Raw genomic sequence first — 20228 nt, 5'->3', positions numbered from 1 at the left:
ACACACGACCATATTTCAGTATTTCCCATGGTTTTATTACAAAACAAGCCACAAAACAGTTTTAGAAAATTTTTGCTACATACCAATTAGGAGATCACATAAAATGAGAAGCGTAACAGTTTCCATGCACCCAGCCTAGTGCTTACAGCTAGTGCATTTCACAGCTGAAACATCACTGCTTTAAAACACAGAATCATGCTACCCCTTCATAAGCAGAGGGGGAGGAGGTCAAACAGTATGTTTTTGCCAAACATGTGCTTTATCTGAACTCTAGCATGAAGGACTGGCTGTCGCAGGCAATAACACGGAGAGGAAAAGGAACAAAGGAAGAAACGGGTGCTGGCAGACAAGATTTAACAAACCTGTCCGCTTCCAACTTGTCGGAAGTTTATAAACAAAGTTCACTTGGGACACTCAATTTCCAAAATGCTGTGACCTCCACATACGTCATCTGATTTATACGGAAAACAAACCTACTAAATTCCACTCCTCAACTACTAAAGCTGCTATTTATTCATGGGGTCCTTTTAGCTTATATGAGTATATTTATATTCGGAAATGGAAAAGAAAAAAACTTTCGCTTCAAATAAACTAAAAAGCTGGACCTTAAAACTACTTTCTTTCTCTTGGGAGCTGAGAATTCGACTCAGAAATAGATGTATGACTCCAATATTCTGACCTGAGGTCAATCTCTATAAGGTACACCTCAATACTCTAATGACGTCTCACTTAACACTGAGGGCCAAATTATTTTTGCAAACCATCAGCTGACCCTGAATATGCAAGTCAATAGAAGCTTTCAAAAATAATGAATGATGGCTCACACCTATAAAAAAAAAAAACAGGTGTGGTGGCTCACACCTATAATTTGAGTACTTTGGGAGGCTATGAGGAAGGAATCACTTGAGCCCAGGAGGTCCAGACTGCAGTGAGCCATGATCAGGCTACTGCACTCCAGCCTGGTGACAGAGTGAAACACTGTTTCTAAAAATAAAAATTAAAGATTAATGGATGGCATTATTCAGCCATAAGGAAGACCACCTGGAATACTGTTATACACAGTGGGTCAAGACCACTTCAAAAGCCTTATGAAAAGAGCACAGCTCAGGTGAGGTTTTTATTCCACAAAGAAAATGCAGCACATTTTTTAGCTCTTTAAAAAAAAAAACTCAGATTTATTCCAGAGCCTATACACTTAGTCACTAACCTACACTCTTGTCTCCACCCTATTTTTTCCATTTGGTTCAATTGTATACATTTAAAACTAACTACACTGGTCAAATACGTACCATCTTTGGTTCACATTAAAAGATTATGGTTTAAAATTGGCCAGAAGGTAAGAAATACTGACAAAATAGGAAGTTTGAAATACCGTTTCAGAATGAGAATGCCTTTAGAGTTTGTTTCATTGATAATAATAATTTATCTGATATTGAACTACATTAACAATGTTCTGGCTGGGCACAGTAGCTCACACCTGTAATCCCTGTACTTTAGGAGGCCAAGGCAGGAGGATCACTTGAGCCCAGGAGTTTTGAGATCAGCCTGGGCAACATAGCTAGGCCCTGTACATAAAAAATAATAATAATTAAAAATTAGCCAGGCATGGTAGCACAACCCTGTAGTCGCAGCTACTTGGGAAGCTAATATGGGAGGATTGCTTAAGCCCAGGATTTCAAAGATATGATGAACTGTAATCACACGACTGCACTCTAGCCTGGGTGACAGAGTGAGACCCTGTCTCTTAAAAATTANATATATATATATATATATATATATAAACAAGCAATGCTCCAACTTGGAATTCCCAAGTGTTTGCCAATTAGCGTCCTCATTTCCCTTTATCAAGATAATACCATATGGATCCTAAGTATGTTTAACACATTCTCCATATTATAATGGCCAATTACTTTAGCAATAGTAATCTATCAGATAATTTACTTAGAGAGATAAATGGATAGATTTTAACAATGTAAACATCAAAAGAGAACATTTTTTTCCGTGAGTCAGGGAATATTTAAAGAGATCTCAAAAGTTCCTATTTTCATTAGTTCCACATCACATATTTCGTGCTTTCTTTGACTAGCTAAAGAATTTCCTTGGGGAAAATGTGAGGGTAAAACCAGAGCTAAGGAGCTATAAGAATTTGGAATGGCTTCTTGAAATCATGCTACTCCAAGTATGCTGTAACCTCAATCACTCATAAATACGTAACTCCCAAACCAAGAATTTCGGAGGGCAAAAGCACAACACCATGTACAGAAAGGCACGGGAAGGGATGGAAGGGAGAGAAGGAAGGAACGATGTAGATTTCCTGCTTTATACCAGAACAACTAGCTAAACTCTGTAGCCTAGTTAAAGCTATTCATTTAAATTGAGTTTAGCCTAGTTGTCCTGGTATAAAAGTAGTCAGAAAAAGTTCTCAGTGTGACACAGACTTCAGGGAAATTGCAAAGCCTGAAAGAAACATGATTCCCCTCAATCCACTATGGATGTTCTCCCCGAGTGTTTTCACCTTGGCATTAGATTTGGACACAAGGAGAGCAATTTATTCAGATAAAAATGGTTTCCTTAAACTAATTTTTAATTTAAAAATACAATTAATTGATCTAGCTGATGAAAGTTACAGAGAGAAATAAGATAAATTCTCTCTTCCTTTAGGAAATGCTGGCAGCAATTCACCATATAAACTGGATGGAAGAATTCTCCCAGGGACACTGGAAATAGTATCTTGTCAAATGGAAGGACTTATGCCCTAAAATTTGGGTGGGACATTGAATTTTCTTTTATTTTTTGAGATGGAGTTTTGCTCTTGTTGCCCAGGCTGGAGTTGGACCTCAGCTCACTGCAACCTCCACGTCCTGGGTTCAAGTGTATCTCCTGCCTCAGCCTCCTGAGTAGCTAGGATTACAGGCATGCACCACTGTGCCTGGCTAATTTTGCATTTTTTTTTTTAGTAGAGACGGGGGTTTCACCATGTTGGCCAGGCTGGTCTCGAACTCCTGACCTCAGGTAATCCACCTTCCTCAGCCTCCCAAAGTGCTGGTATTACAGGAGTGAGCCACCATGCCCGGTCAACACTCAATTTTCTATGCTCTTCTATTGGAGGAATCTCTGGCAAGCAACTCATAACCTCTAAATCAATGTTTCTATGCCAAGTTTCTTTAAAAATCTCTCTCTCTAGATTCTCTTTGTATCTATTCATGTTAAGTGCGTGGAAACTCAGCCTATATTACAGGGTCTGATCATGCAAGAACACAAGGCTTCATTCCAAGGACAACAGCAAGAAGTAAGAGAAAGCAAGTCTGCGAGGGTACAAAACACACAGCATTTAAAATTAGACTAATGCTGGCCCATTCCAAAAGAGCTGCGAAGCACCTGGACTGGAAACAAAATGAAGAAACTAAAATAAGGACAAGGAAATAAAACTTGGTCAATGGTGAAACTGGACTTCCAGCCCTCTCTGGAGAGGAGCTGCTAAAATAACCCCTCCCCAGGAAGGCCTCAGAATAATTAGAATAAGTAGCCTGCTCTTCACTGAGTATGCCTGCAGGTCTAACATAATGACTTCCTCAAATTAAATACACTGCATTGATATTAAACACACACACACACACACACACACACACACACACACCCAGCTGGATGGGCCTCTCCCTCCCAAAGAGCATCCACAGGAATATGAATCACATAAAGGCCTCTGACTACCCTCCAACAAGGTAGAGAAACTGAGTCACAGCCTCCTTCTCTCAAGTCCTCCCTCCCTCCCTCCCACAACACTGTGCTCCATCACACATCAGAGGTCCGTATGTTTTCATCATCAAGGTTGAACAGAAATGGCTTTTCCTTGGGGTGCTGGGGCTCTGATCTGTGCCTTAGCCGGGAGCTGGGCAGCACCCCAGCAGCACTGCCGTCCCCAGGACGAGGCATGAACAAAGAGTCCTCTGAAGTCTCTTCGGCTGGAAGTAGCTTCTCCCCAGCCTGGGGGACAGGTGTCCAGGGCTGCCAGGAGGAGGCCACAGAGGGGGCTTTGCAGAGGACTTTCTTCTCCTCCACAGGTGGCCGCCCCCTGCACAGGATAGAGTTGGGGCCACTTGAAAGGCTGGAGCTTCCAGGTCGGGTCAAAGAAATGGATCTAGAAAAGGACATTTCCTACAATAATAAAAGGAAATAAAAAACAAAGGAAATTTAGACCTTTTCAAACAGTGTTTATCCCAAAGTCCCAGGAAGAGTACTCCACCAGGATCACTGCTTCACAGGTCCAGGGATGCTTGCCCACAAAAATGAAATACATTCAACGGGATTCACTCCAGATGGTGGCAGTGAGATTTGCAGGACATATCAGAAATTCCATTTCTCAGCCAGGTGTGGTAGCTTATGCCTGAAATCCCAGCACTTTGGGAGGCTGAGGTGGGTGGATCACCTGAGGTCAGGAGTTCAAGATCAGCCTGGCCAACATGGTAAAACCCCATCTCTACTAAAAATACACAAATTAGCCAGGCATGGTGGTGAGTGCCTGTAACCCCAGCTACTCAGGAGGCTGAGGCAGGAGAATCACTTGAACCTGGGAGGCGGAGGTTACAGTGAGCTGAGATCGTGCCACTGCACTGCAGCCTGGGTGACAGAGCGAGAATCCGTATTGAGAAAGAAGAAAGAGAGAAAGAAAGGAAAGAGAGAAAAGAAAGAAAAGAAAGTAAAAGGAAGGAAGGAGGAAAAGAGGAAAGAGAAGAAAGAAAAAGAAAAAGAGAGAAAGAAAGAGAAAGAAAGAAAGAAAGAAATTAATTCCATTTCTCTATTCAACCGTACCTCACCTCCTCCCACAACCAAAAAGAGAAAAATAAAAATATGTACCCAAATTAGTAGAACGAGAAAAGCAAGACAGCCTGGGGCTTCAGCTGCATCTCAGGACTGGGCTGTTTGCCTATATCACCAAATAAAACATGCCCACTCGAGGGGAATTCATCTCTGAGTTGACACTGTGCAACAGAAAGGAAGTGACTTACCCTGGGGTGGCACTTGAGGGCCTGGACAGCTGCCCCGATCTCCTTAATCCAGCTGTGCATGTCTTCTGGACTGTCCGCCTGCAAAACATCCATGGCTCTTACCGAGAAATTTTGGGCACTATGATTTCAGCTTCCAAGTCTCTGACTCAATATTAAATTTATAAAATCACACCATCAGGGGTAGAAAGCATCTCAGAAATCATCTAGTCCAGCAGCTTTCAGACTTTTAAGGACATGTTTTCCTGCAATATCTTATTTGACACCCAATAAATAAAACCGCTCCAAGTGGAGCTGCTGGCCAGGCACGGTGGCTCACGCCCGTAATCACAGCACTCTGGGAGGCTAAGGCAGGCAGATCACCTGAGGTCAGGAGTTCGAGACCAGCCTGACCAACATGGAGAAATCCCATCTCTACTAAAAATACAAGCCAGGCGTGATGGCGCATGCCTGTAATCCCAGCTACTCGGGAAGCTGAGGCAGAAGAATCCCTCGAACCCAGGAGGCAGAGTTTGCAGTGAGCCAAGATTGCGCCATTGCACTCCAGCCTGGGCAACAGGGTGAAACTCCATCTCAAAACAAAACAAATGAAAAACCAAAGTGGAGCTGCTCTGAAATGGGGCATAGGCTATGGAAAAGGGAAAGTATAAGACCCCATCCTCTGTTGAAGTCCGTCACCCCCTCTAGAAAACAACTGATCCAGTCTGCCCTCCTACTTTTACAAAAAAGGAAAATGAGGCCCAGAAAGCCAACATCCAAGGTTTATGGCTGGTCAAGATTCGACTTCTCACTCCCAACATAGCCGCCTTTCCACTGTAACTATCTGAACAGAATAATCCAACTTTCAGTTCCAGCCCTATTAAAGCCAAATCCCTCTGTAAATCCTCCAAGATATGTATTGCCTTCAGAAAAGGTGCTTTTCTCAGAGTACAAGCTACTGGGTCTGTTTTGAAATTTACAAGGAATTCAAACAACTCAACAACAGCAACAAAACCATAAATCATCCCATTAAAAAGTGGGCAAAGGACATGAATAGTTTTCAAAACAAGACAGACAAGTGGCCAACAAGCGTATGAAAAGATGTTCAATATCCCTAATCGATGGAGAAATACAAATTAAACCATGATGAGATATCATCTCACATCAGTCAGAATAGCTATTATCAAGGCAAAAAACAGATTCTGGCAAGGATGTGGGGAACAGGGAACGCTTACACACTCCTGATAGGCATGTAAATTAGCACAACCTTTATGGAAGGGAGTAGAGAGATTTCTCAAAGAACTAAAAATAGAACTACCATTCAGCTCAGCAATCGCACTACTGGGTGTCTCTCCAAAGGAAAATAAATCATTATATCTTCACATGTATCCCCAAATCTAAAATAAAACGTAAAAAAAAAATTTAAAGAGCTGTGGGGCTTGGAGCACCAAGCTGTACGCTATGTAGGACAAGGCCAAGTTACTGATTTCTTCCCAGAAACAACCTATAAACCCCAGAAGGGGGCAGCAGCGGCTCTTTGAAGAAAGGGAGGAAACTCCAGCGGCCTCGCTATCGCCGGTGGAGCCCGTCAGTTCCCTCAAGCTTTACAGGAGTTGAGCTCAAGTGAACAGAGCAAACGCTGGCTGAGGGCCCCACCCGGTGTTATAGGCTGCATCAGGCGCCAGACACAGAGATGGAACCAGGCGGAATCCTCCAGAAATATGCATGTTGGCCTTCCTCTGTCTCCAGCATCATCCCCTAACAGTCCCATCAAAACACACAGGCGTGCATTGGTGTGCACATGCAGATGTATGTGCCACCACCACACACTGGCCCCCAAAGGTCTCCACATCCTCCCCTCATTCTCCCTGTCCCCAAAGTGACTCTTCTCTTTGTATTCTATCAGGAGAAGACCTGACCAGTAGAACCAAAATTTTCAAACCTGCATCCCTGCCCCTTCCTGTCACTGCAAAACAAACCCTCCTTGGTTAGATGTGTGCAGGAGATACCTACGAGGGGAAACAGTTCATGCCCAGCAGGAGGGCAAGAAGGGTGTAGTGACAAGTGCCCCATGCGAACACCTTTCTAACGGGTATTCTACCTGCAAACTTACTAGCACTCTCTCCCTCCTTGACTTTTTCCAGTTATTTAACAATCTGGTAGTTTCCCAAGAAAAAGACAAACCCATCCTTGGTCCAAAAGGATCACCCAGATAAGGACTCCAAGACCCTTCCAGAAGATTCCTCACAAATATCAGGGCTGGCCTGTTCCACAAGCTTAATTATTGAGAGAATTAAATGACCTCAATTGGGAAAACCTGTTGAAACAGGGCCTGACACACAGAATGGTTCTGTAAGTGGCAGATAGTACTGTTGTTTTCACCGTTATTATATGATATGAGAGAAACAAATGAAGCTTAAATGCCACCATTCACAGATATGCACACTGCCCTCTCCATAAGACCTTTCCTCAGCTTCCTCATTCTCAAACTGCAGACAATTCCTACCTCAAAGATCAAATTGTCAAGATCAAATAAGATCATGTATTTGGAGGTATGAAACTGCTATTTTGAGTTTGAATGAGATGGAGGTCATTGTCCATTAGGAGAAAAACATTTATTAGAGATTTTCCTCCTAGGGAAACACAAGATGATTTGATCGGAGGCATATGGGTTGAGGGACAAACAGTCTCCTATGTCACATAGGAGATTTGACATTTTCATTAAACAGATAGGCACATCCCCAGTATGACAACCCAGTAATCAGTTTCCGGGGTGTTAAACTACCTCCATGCTCCTTCCACCACTCTAGTGAAATGCTCCCCGCCATGTCAAATGCTACTCCCACAGGCCACAGGCCACCTGCCTGACTGCGCTTTGAAGTACTGCCTCACCACAAACTCCTTCTCCAGGAGTGCCACAGAGCAAGCCCAGGTGTCTTCACCAAGCCTCTGCTTAGCAAGAAATTGCAGAATCACAGAATCACAGAAAACTAGGAATCACCTGATTTAACTGGGCACTCAAGTGCAAGAATCAAAATACCAACTATTATTCTTGGATGACTACCTAACACAATTTGTTATTTTTTCCTATTTGCAAGTAATAAGAACTCATTAAGGACAATATAAAAAATAAGTGTAGAAAAATAAAAAATTAAAATCGGCTGGATGCTGTGGTTCACACCCGTCATCCCACAACGTTAGAAGGCTAAAATTTAGGATGTGGGAAGATGGCTGAAGCCCAGGAGTTCGAGACCAGCATGGGCAACAGAGCAAGACCTCTTCTCCCTAATCTTTGCAAAGAAAAAAAAAAAGGAAAAAACAAGAAAAAAATAAAATCACTTTAAAACCTCACAAAATTCTAAAATAACAACTGAGAGCAAATGCAGTCTTTTTGTTATTCATTTTGTTTTTCTTTGTTTTCCAAAATACAAAGACACATTGTATCTTTTTTTTTTTTTTTTGAAATGGACTCTTGCTCTGTTGCCAGGCTGGAGTGCAATGACACAGTCTCAGCTCACTGCAACCTCCGCTTCCCAGGTTCAAGCGAGTCTCCTGCCTCAGCCTCCCGACTAGCTAGTATTACGGGCGCCCGCCACCACATCCAGCTAATTTTTGTATTTTGAGTAGAGACAGGGTTTCACCATGTTGGCCAGGCTGGTCTCAAACTCCTGACCTCAAATGATCCACCTGCCTTGGCCTCTCAAAGTGCTGGGATTACAGGTATGAGCCACCATGACCAGCCTGATTATTTTTTTTTTTTTCAGTTAATAATATAAGGATTTTTCCATGTTATCAGACAGCTTTGTAAACATTTTCAGGGGATCCCAGTAGCTATATCATGGTTCACTCACCTAATCCTCTAAAACAGTGGTCCTCAACCTTTTCAGCATAGGACTCAGTTTCGTGGAAGTCAATTTTTCCATGGACTTAGAGAGGTGAGGGGAGGGGGGATGGGGGTAATTTTGGGATGAAATTGTTCCACTTCAGATCAGGCATTAGCTTCTCATAGGGAGCGCACAACCTAGATCCCTCACACGCACAATTCACAACAGAATTTGCAGTCCTGTGAGAATTTAATGCCACTGCTGATCCGACAGGAGGCACAACTCAGGCAATAATGTTTGCTCTCCCACTGCTCCCCTCCTGCTGTGCAGTCCAGTTCCTAACAGGCCATGGAGTAGTACCAGCCCACAGCCCAGGGTGGGGATCCCTGCTCTAAAATATATTTTAAATTTTTTTTTCCTATTCTCCTCATATAAATAATGCTGCTACTCACATCTTTGAGCCTAAAGTAAAGCTTTTTTTTTTTTTTTTTATGAGACAGAGTTTCTCTCTTGTCACCTAGGCTGGAGTGCAGTGGTGGGATCTTGGCTCACTGCAACTTCCACTTCCCAGGTTTAAGTGACTCTCCTGCCTCAGCCTCCCGAATAGCTGGGACTACAGGCGTGCACCACAACGCCCAGCTAATTTTTTGTATTTTTAGTAGAGATGGTTTACCATGTTAGCCAGAATGGTCTTGATCGTTTGACCTCGTAATCTACCTGCCTCGGCCTCCCAAAGTGCTGGGATTACACGGGTGAGCCATCGCACCCTGCCGCTTTTTTCATATTTAGGAATATGTAGGAATCCTCAGTACCCAAGGCAGTTACTAAATTAAAGAATTCACACCATTTTAAATCTCTTGTTACATCTGGACAGAGAAATTTCTGGCCAATAATAAAAATTTCATTTGCCAACATTTTTGTTACATTCACCCTTTCTAGAATTAAATATTATAATTTTTAAAATCTCTGCTAATATGAGAGGAAAAATAACTAAATCTCTTTCTTAAAACATTTAGTAATTAATGAAGATGGAAACTGTTTGCTAATTATTTTTCTTCTCTAATTCTCTAATTCCCTCTTAAGAACATGTTTTGGTCAGATAACCTAGATAGGTAACTTAGCCATGAAGATAAATGTTGCCCCTAATACGTGTTATTTTAAAATACTGCTCAAAAAGAAAATCAGATATTGCAATTAATTCCATATGAGAAGAAACAACATTATTTTATAGAGATCGTCATTATGATCTTATATTTTTATTTTTATTTTTAAATTTTTTTTGGAGCAGGGTCTCCTGGCCTCAAGCAAGCCTCCTGCCTCAGCCTCCCAAAGAGCCGCCATGCCTCTCTACTAGGAGAGATTATAGAATCTCTCCTAGTAGTTTCAAGAAATGGGATTCATGGGCAACAAAAAGTCAATGAAACTCCAAAATTGCATGCAAAAATTATGATTATGTATGTATGTTATCTTCTATGGAGAGCCTGTGCTTAGCATTCATCAAAATCTCAAAACCACATCACAAAGAAGCTTCATGAACCAGAGGTTTAAAAAAAAAACCAACACACAGCTGAAGTCCACCCACCCGTGGTGAATTACTCCGAGACTAAAAACATGCTTTAAATACAGTTAAACAAAAAAGGAAGTGCCAAGGTCATAGCTTCATCTCTTCCTGATGTGCTTATGTTGTGTGCACCTGTTTCTGGTGCTTGGTTCAAAATAAATAGTAGGGTTTCTATCCTCGAGGGCAGTTTTTGAGATGAGAGGGACAAGGGGTATTAAAATGACTTGCTGCAACCTGCAGTTTTATTGCAGTCCGGTGAGCTTCTATGGACTATCTAACATAAGCCCAGCATTATAATAGATACAATGGTTTGAAGCAATGAATTCTAGAGGCCATCCATAAAAGGCTTCCCTATCTACCTCTGATTACTGCCACTACCACTATCCAAAATTTTTAGGCAACTCTTCCTTCATTCTATTCCCAATCTCTGCAGCCCTCCTTTCCCAAGAACTAATGCCATCTCTAGACACAGCCCTGCCACATACGACTGTGTAGATTGCACACTACATAGTTCTGGGTGACATCATTCACCCTGTAGTCTAAATTAAACAGCAAGTATCCAAAGAGTTCTAATGCAACACTCTTCAACTCACTTGAGTCCACTTACTACTACTCTTGTCCTTAGGTAGCACCCTAGTTCTGACAGCTTGGCTAATGCCAAGCTACTAAGACTAGTTTGCACCACATTTCTCATTTCGAATAACCAATTTTCCTCTTGATAAAATGCCTAATTCCCTTGACCCTCTATGAATAGGAAATGGGAAAATGATGACTTCTGCTTGCCTGGTATCTCAAGAATTGAAATCTGATTTTGAACTTTTGCCCAGAACGGAGTACTGTTTACCTGCTGACAATCTTGATGAAATCACTGGTCTTTCTACCTGCTTAGTTACCTGGTTATTTCCAGATCTTGGATTTTTGGTCACCACAATCCATTTACCAAGATACCCAGTTACCCCAAGTTGGTCTTCCCCAGTAGAGTCAGACTTTTCTGGTTGTCTGTGGCCATACCCCTATATCATGGGCTCTGGACCAGGCTGCTCTTGTTTTTTGCTTTGCTTTTTTTTTTTTTTTTTTTTTTTTTTTTTTTTTTTTTTTTTTTTTTTTTTTTTTTTTTTTTTTTTTTTTTTAACTTTTGTTTGTTTGTTTTTAGAGACAGGGGTCTCGCTGGGTTGCCCAGGCTGGTGTCGAACTCCTGGAGTTCAATAATCCTTCCACTTCAGCCTGTCAAAGTGCTGGGATTACAGGTATGACCCACTGCACCCAGCCTGGACCAGGCTGCTCGTAAACAACCCATGTGAGCAAGTCTTGTCCAGCACCTGGTGCTTCCCAGCCGGTTCCAGAATTCATTGGATTATAATTTTGCACAAAAAATTTACCTTTGAAGCCTTCATTTTCCTGTGTGTAAACGAGATAACTTCAGAGACAGCTGAGATTTAAGTGATCAACTTATACTACTTATACTACAAAGTGACAAACTTTAACTTATACTACCTATAAGTTGTTTAACACTATGCCTGGGACATCTAGGTGTCCAAAAAATGGCAGCTTTTTGGCCGGGCATGGTGACTCAAGACTGTAATCCCAGCACTTTGGGAGGCCGAAGCAGGTGGACCATGAGGTCAGGAGATCGAGACTATCCTGACCAATGTGGTGGAACCCCATCTCTACTAAAAATACAAAAAAATTAGCTGGGCGTGGTGGTACGCACCTGTATTCCCAGCTACTTGGGAAGCTGAGGCAGGATAATTGCTTGAACCTGGGAGGCGGAGGTTGCAGTGAGCCAAGATCGTGCCACTGCACTCCAGTCTGGTGACAGAGTGAGACTCTGTCTCACCCCAAAAAGAAAACAATGGTAGCTTTTTATTAACAGAAAAGACTACTACAGTGTGAGAAATCACAGGGGACAAACTATATATAAATGTGACATATGAGTTAAATGGCCAATACCTCAGTCGTTAGAATCTAACCCGAGTCTTTCTCTTCTTTCTGGGAGTCTTCTCCACCTTGATCTGCTCTGATCTTTGGTCTAGCTCTATAGATACTCAAGATGAATGTTTCTTTCTGGCAGATTTACTAAGCATAGCTTTGGGGAGCGGGTCAGAATGACACTTTGGCACGGTGGGTAAAGCTGCCAGCATCTTAGCACCAAACTCTACCAGTAGTCCTATTCTTTCACCTTTCGTGTAAAACACAATTTTTATTTATTTATTTAATTCTTTTGAGACAGAGTCTTGTTCTGTCTCCCAGGCTGGAGTGCAGTGGTGTGATCTTGGTTCACTGCAAACTCTGCCTCCTGGGTTCAAGCAATTCTCCTGCCTCAGCACCCCAAGTAGCTGGGATTACAGGTGTGCACTACCACACCTGGCTAATTTTTGTATTTTTGGTAGAGGTGGGGTTTCACCATGTTGGCCAGGCTGGTCTCAAACTCCTGACCTCAGGTGATCTGCCTGCTCTGGCCTCCCAAAGTCCTGGGATTACAGGCATAAGCCACTGTGCCCCACCTAAATCCACTATGCCCAGCCTAAATCCTAAAGTAAAACACGATTTTTACTTTGGAACAAATGACTAATATCAAACTGTCAGTCAAACTTATTCAGAGTTAGGTATTTGGTAGATTTTTATGCCCCAAATGAGTAAGTTTTGAGCTTTCAAAGCAAAAATTCGAATTTCAAAAAACTTCCGGCTACCTCCATGTAGCCTACCTCCAGTATTCTACACTCAAAGACTGTTAATGATATTAGTGGTAATATTTTCATGATGTGATTTTGGATAGTACATAATAAAATGTGTCAACATTTTTAATATCTGCATACCTCAGGGAGACCACTATTTTCCAAATGACCAATGCATGCTGTTAAAAACCATGCATGGATAAAAAGTATTTATTCAAAGTGTAAAACTGACCAATGGATTTTAATGTAGGAGTATAAAACTTTCTTGATATGGCTTCAGAGTCCACATTGCACCTAAACATTAAGAAATTAACATTTGTCAGTTTTGGTATAGAATTAAAGAATATCCACAATTATCTAAAAAGGCTATTAAAATATTCCTTTTTTCCAAATACACATCTGTGTGAGGCCAGATTTTCTCCATATTCTTCAATTAAAACAACACATGACCACAGGTAGCACGCAGAAGCAGTTGGGAGAATCCTATTGTCTTCTATTATGCCAAGCCATTAAAGATTTGCAAAAATGTAAAAACAACACTACTCTTGCTATTTTTTAGAAATTTTTTTTTCACAAAATCTGTTTTGTTAACATATAATGAGTTTGTGATTGCTATTTTTTTTTTTTTTTAGACAGGGTCTTTGAAGCGTTTTGATTTGTCACCCAAGCTGGAGTGCAGTAGCAAGATCATAGCTTACTGCACCCTCAAACTCTGGGGCTCAAACGATCCTCCTGCCTCAGCCTCCCAAGTAGCTGGGACTATCGGTGCATGCCACCATGCCCAGCTTTGTAGTTACTATTTTTAATAAATTGATAAATATTTTAAATGATTTCTAATCTATACTCTTTCCATTGTTTTTGAGTTAGGTGCTGTAAACAGATTTGTCCACCCTCTCATTTATTTATTCAGGGTGATGGTAGTGTTCTATTATCCAAGAAATGTGGGGAGCAGAAGGCAATGGAAGGGTGCTTAGAATCTTCTGGAAAATGTGTGTACACTCATGTAGATGATGTAATATCTTTGGAACATTTTTTGGTTGGGTTTCGTGTTTCCCAAATTGCTATCTTCAATTCAAAGCTCTCTCCTGACTCTCTCATTCACTTAACAAATATTTATTTAGTGTCAGCAATGTGCCAAGCAGTGATTATCCAATGGTCTTCACAACACGTCTCCTTGGATGTCTAGCAGGCACTGCAAATTCTGAACCACCCATGCTAACCTCATGTTTCCCCTCAACGGCTCCTCTTCCCATGCTCCTGTCACACTGACTGCTGCCCTGAGCCACCCTGAGGCTCGGGCCAAACATCTGGGCATTCTCCTCGCCTGGCCTTTCTCCCTTCATCCGACCCACTCTCAAGTACTGGAAAATCTACCTTTTTAATATCTCTCAAATGTTCTACTTTTCTCCAACTACCCTCATTCAGACTTCCTTTATCCCTCACTAAATTATTAGCAACAGCCTTCAAACTGTTCTCTCTCGTCCTATCTTAGCCCTTTCTCCTCCGTGTCCCACACTGCATGGGGCCCGGCAATCCTTGACAGCATGTCATTAAAAGGGCTGGGGTTGAATCATCTCCATTTCACAGATGAGAAAAACAAGGCTGTGGAAGCTAAATAACTTCCAAGTGATATTTATTTATTTATTTAGGGATGGAGTCTTGCTCTGTCGCCAGGCTTGAGTGCAATGGCGTGATCTCGGCTCACTGCAACTTATGCCTCCCGGGTTCAAGTGATTCTCCTGCCTCAGCCTCCCCAGTAGCTGGGACTACAGGTGCCCACCACCACACACAGCTAATTTTTGTATTTTTAGTAGAGATGGGATTTCACCATGTTGGCCAGGCTTGTCTTGATCTCTTGACCTCGTGATCCACCTGCGTTGGCCTCCCAAAGTGCTGGGATTGTAAGTATGATCCAACATGCTCGGCACAAGTGATAGACTTTAAAGACAAAGCAGATCAGATCACACCCTTTGTTTAACCTCTAAGGGCATTAATTCTAAAGATACAATACAAGCTCTTCAATAAGGCATGTGCGGGTCCTCCATGCCTAACCGTCCCCTCCTTTGTGCCCTATGCTCTTTTCGTTACCAGGCTTTAAAAAAATGCCTGTTACTTCCTTTGCCTGGGCCACTCTTCCCCCCGCAGACTGAGCTTAGCTGTATCATTCTTCAGGAGCCCTCCCCTGACTCCCTAAGACTGGGTGAGGCACCTGGCTTATAGTTCACGTGGCAACCTGTCTTCAGTCTAATGGCAGTAGCACTTATCACACCATTTTTTAAATTTTGTATTCCCCTACCCCTTCACGGAGGACCTGTAATACCTTTAAACTATTGTATTACTAATGTAATACATTTAGACTATTCCCAGCAGGAAATACAGAATGTGACATGTAGATGATGTAATATCTTTGGAACATGACTTGACTTCCTAAATTTTTTTCTCGATTTTCATACATTAGGTCAAGTCTTTGTGCTGTGAAGTTCTTCATCACCCACCCACCAATACTGTGTCATACGGAATCGTTTCACTGTCTGCAAATTACCCCATGGGTCCTTCTCCCCCAACGCTCCCTCCCCTGCGCCATGCCACCATTTAACTGCCTATGGACTTGACAAGCTCTCTCTCGGGTTCAAGATCCACTCTGTTTAACCTGGTGTCCCCAGCCTGAGACAAAATGCCCAGCACTCTGAGGATACTCTACAAGTATCTGTGGAATGCAAGAACTACAAACTTGTAGTGCACCAACAGGTTAAACCTTGTCCCTGAGTGGCAATGGTGCCGGTGAATGAGTAGCTCTGATGCCCACAGCAGCCCTTTCCACAGCTTCAGTTTGCTCCCAAGCCCCCAAGGCCCCACTCTGTTGTCCCTTCCTGGATGGCATGTGTTTGTCCAAATGGGTGTAGCCCTGAGATGATTAAGTCACTCAAACGCCTGCCGGGCTCGGGCGGAAGGACTCGTGACAGGAATTGCTGCCCAAGCAATGGAAAAGGAGACCAGCCCCCTGGGGAAGGGATGCTGCTTACAGGGAACTACACGCAGCAGAGAGGAAAGGACAGTGGGAGCTCTGAAAAGCCTGAGTTGGGAAGCCCCGCCTTTAAACCAGCCTGCTTACTTGTCAGGTTTTCATTTCTGTTCTTTTTTTTTCTTTGAGACAGGGTCTCACTCTGTCACCCAGTCACCCAGGCTGGAGTGCCGTGGCACGATCTCGGTTCACTGCAACCTCTGCCTCCCAGGTTCAAGTGATTTTCCTGCCTCACTCTCCCGAGTAGCTGGGATTGCAGGTACATGCCACCACGTCCAGCTAATGCTTTTGTATTTTTAGTAGAGATGGGGTTTCACCATGTTGGCCAGGCTGGTCTCTAACTCCTGACCTCAAGTGATCCACCCACCTGAGCCTCCCAAAGTGCTCAGATTCCAGGCATGAGCCACCGCGCCCGGCCTTAAGTGTCCGTTTTAATACTAAAAGTCCAGCATCACCACGAGGCTGCAAATCAAGGCACTCTCTGTGCACTGCTAGGCAGGCTGGGTGAGGACTTGGCCCTGAAAGTCTAGTCCCTGCTTGGAAATCTGCCTTTCTAGCTCCGATGACTTTAGAAGGAGTTGGGAGAACTCCAGAGCTGTGGGTGGAGGGAGAAGCTCCTGATAAATGAACCATCGGAGCCTGAACAATGGCTTCCTCTGTGCAGCTGGGCCGTGCACCTGGCGCCTGCACAGGGCCCTCTGTGCTTTTGTCCTTCCGCACACAGTAATGTCCACACACAGACGAGACTTATAAATACCCTCCAAAGGAGAAGTGAAATTACTGACCAGTTCTCCTTTTCTCTGCTTAGCTGGAGCCCAGCAGCTGAGAGCAACTGGTACACACTCACATTCCCCAGTAGAGCGGCTCAACCTGCTTTCATTATTTTATGGTTGGGAAGCTTTTGGCAAACATCCCGTTTTGGATGAAATGGGACTCAGACTGACTCTCAAGGGCTAAATTTACTGCCTAGAAACTTCAAGCAAATGAAAAGAGAAAGCAAAGGAAAGGACAGGGCCGATGAGTGCACCAATCACAGAAACAGAACGCTGGAGTCTTCTGGAAGTGAGCATTTTACCTGCACGTAGAAGGTCCTGGAGCTTGTTATTATTTCAAACAGGTTGTCCCTCATTAAGAGATCACTAGATGGAGAAAGAGAAAGAACGTTACGGCGGCTGGCATACACATGGAGGATCAACACGTCCGAAGTTAAGACTCCAGTGCCCTTGACCATAAAAAAGGAAGATGCGTGGCAGGGGTGGTTCCCAGCCATTCTTCCTCCAGCTCCTGCCTTGAAATCAACACTCCAGCAGTTTCCTCCTTTCCTAGAGGGTCTCAGGGGGCTCTGCCATCCAGATGGACCCTCCCCAGCCCCCTCTCCCACCAGCAGTTCTAACAAGCTCTTTTCCCTCCAAAATCTCCTGCCTAATATCCAACCCCCCACCCCCCACCCACCGTCTCCTACCGTTTCCTCCCTCCCTCCCTCTAAGGTGTATGAGGTGCTTTGTGGGAAAAACCATTTTGGGTGCTTTTTTGCAGATTATTTCATCTAATCTTCACAATAGTACCGGGGAGCACTTCAGACTTTCCCCATTTTACAGATGAGGAAACCCAGACCCACACTCAGAGTCAGAGCTTAAATGACTCCTCCAAGTTGCTGGAGATTTGGAACCCAGGTCTGACTCCAGAGTCTCTGCTTTATTTATTTGTTTCTTTGAGACAAGTTCTGGCTCTGTTGCCCAGGCTGGAGTCCAGTGGTGCAATCATGGCTCACTGGGACTACAGGCACATGCCGCCACTTCTGGCTAATTTTTGTATTTCTTGGAGAGACAGGGTTTTCCCATGTTGCCCAGGCTGGTCTTGAACTCTTGAGCTCAAGCAATCTGCCTGCCTCAGCTTCCCAAAGTGCTGGGATTACAGGCACGAGCCACTGCACCCAGTGAGCCTATGCTTTTAATTACTCCACTGCCACCGGCCTCTCCTAAGGGAGCCAGTTCTCCATTCCCTAAACTGTCTTCTCCACCACGCAGCGGATCCATCAGCTTCACTCAGCTCCCGCTCCTTGCCTCACTGTGTGGGGCCCAGGAGACAAAGAGCTTAAAGAGGGGGAAAGCAAGGGGAGAGGAGACGACTTTAGGACACTTCTTTAGGGGACACTACTGGGTGTGGGTTTTGGAAAAGAAATCCTGACTTCTGCCAAGGAAGAGGGCAGAAAGTAGCTAATGCTCAGTGTCAAACCTCAGAGCAGCCCAAGTTATTTCCCAGGGTTAAACGCCTTCTGTGTATATCCCCTGCCACTTCGGGGAGTACATTAGGAGTAAAAGACCTAATTCCCACCCAGTGGAAGAACATGAGGGCCAGGCGTGATGGCTCATGCCTGTAATCCCAGCACTTTGGGAGGCCAAAGTGGGCAGATCACTTGAGTTCTAAGCCAGCCTGGGCAACATGGTAAACCTCGTCTCTACAAAAAAAATACAAAAATGAGTACGGTGTGGTGGCACACATCTATAGTCCCAGCTTACTCGGGAGGCTGAGGTGGGAGGATCACCTAAGCCTGGGAGGCAGAGCTTGCAATGAACTGCGATTTAACCACTGCACTGCAGCCTAAAGAACAGAGCAAGACTATCTCTAAAAAAAAAAGAACATAAGGAAGCCAAACTCTAATACCGGATGTTCGATTGTGTGTTGTATGCCAAGAGTTGGAAAGGACTGATCACAGGTGGAGTTGGCTTCATGAATGAGAAAGCCTGCAAGTAAACGGCAGGGGCTCGGCCAGTGCCACGGGAACCTGGGCAAAGGAGTGCATGAGAGCAGAGACCCATGAGGGAGAACAACAGGACAGGGGACAGACAGTCCTGGGGAGAATCCTGACTACAGGTAGGGAAGAGACCTCTGAGAATGCTGTAAAAACTTAGGAAGCCTTTGTGATGCCAAGTGTAAAACGGAGATAAATGAGAGGACCCCCTTTATCGGGCTGGTCACTACAAGGCCCAGTTAGTTATAAAGTACAGAAGGCATCCGGCATAATGTGTGTCACAGAATAGTCACTTGAAGCACATTTCACCAACTATAATTACTTTCTGTGTTTCGGAATCAAAAATGGCTCTTTCGCTGGGCGCGGTGGCTCACATCTGTAATCCCAGCATTTTGGGAGGCCGAGGCAGGTGCATCATCTGAGGTTGGGAGTTTGAGACCAGCCTGATCAACATGGAGAAACCCTGTCTCTACTAAAAATACAAAATTAGCCGGGCATGGTGGCACATGCCTGCAATCCCAGCTGCTTGGGAGGCTGAGGTAGGAGAATCGCTTGACCATGGAGGCAGAGGTTGCAGTGAGCCAAGATCACACCATTGCACTCCAGCCTGGGCCACAGGTGTGAAACTCTGTCACAAAAAGAAAAAAAGTCTCTTTCTGGCTAAAATGTCTTAACCTTTCAAATTCTACTCATGCATAGCCAGTAAAGTCACATAAACAACTACCGAGGAGGTGAAAGAAAAGCAGGTGGGAAATCCCCACGCCTTTCACATCCACTTCTCAGGGTAGGAAGGGCGCGAGGCGGGTGAGGCTATGCATTGGACACCGTGGACACTGCTGCAGACGGGTGAACCACAACCTCAGAAATCAGCACTGAAGAACTTTCCCATGCAACCAAACATCACCTGTTCCCCCAAAACTACTGAAACTTTAAAAAATTAAAAATCTAAAAAAAAAATTAAAAATTTAGATGAAGTTTGGCTCTTGCTGCCCAGGCTGGAGTGCAAAGTCGCAGTCTCAGCTCACTGCAACTCCCGCCTCCGGGGTTCAAGCGATTCTCCTGCCACAGCCTCTCAAGTAGCTGTGATTCTAGGTGCCCGCCACCACACATGGCTAATTTTTTGTATTCTTAGTAGAGACAGGGTTTCGCCATTTTGGCCAGGCTTGCCTTGAACTCCTGGCCTCAGGTGATCCACCCACCTCAGCCTCCCAAAGTGCTGGGAGTGGATTACAGGTCTAAGCCACCGTGCCTGGCCTAAAAAGATACATATTTTTTTAAAACGACACAAGGCTACACGGTGCCTTTCAACTCAATTCAATTCACTTGAACAAATATTCACTGATTATCAAGATGTCCTAAACCCCAGGACTGGGTTCCAGGGAGGCCAAGCAGTCTAACAGACCTGGAAGCCCCAG

The 20228-nt window shown here is 43.9% G+C and overlaps 1 protein-coding gene across 3 annotated transcripts in view; it reads right to left on the bottom strand.

Annotated features, from left to right (window-relative positions):
• Nucleotides 1-13: 13 nt before the first annotated feature.
• The window catches only part of PLEKHA2 (pleckstrin homology domain containing A2), a 75103-nt gene continuing 54888 nt past the window's right edge, over nucleotides 14-20228 (bottom strand). For all 3 annotated transcript variants that reach the window (XM_017536916.2, XM_017536910.2, XM_037741406.1), the window contains 3 exons: nucleotides 17137-17200; nucleotides 5004-5081; nucleotides 14-4152 (listed from right to left, as the gene is read on the bottom strand). In XM_017536916.2, the coding sequence (XP_017392405.1) occupies nucleotides 3790-4152; nucleotides 5004-5081; nucleotides 17137-17200 (505 nt within the window). In that variant the 3' untranslated portion in view covers nucleotides 14-3789. The remainder of the gene's footprint in view (nucleotides 4153-5003; nucleotides 5082-17136; nucleotides 17201-20228) is intronic.

The sequence above is a fragment of the Cebus imitator genome, unplaced genomic scaffold (genome assembly GCF_001604975.1).
Source record: "Cebus imitator isolate Cc_AM_T3 unplaced genomic scaffold, Cebus_imitator-1.0 Scaffold5, whole genome shotgun sequence".
NCBI classification, from domain to species: Eukaryota; Metazoa; Chordata; class Mammalia; order Primates; family Cebidae; genus Cebus; species Cebus imitator.
This window is presented reverse-complemented; position numbering and strand designations above follow the sequence as displayed.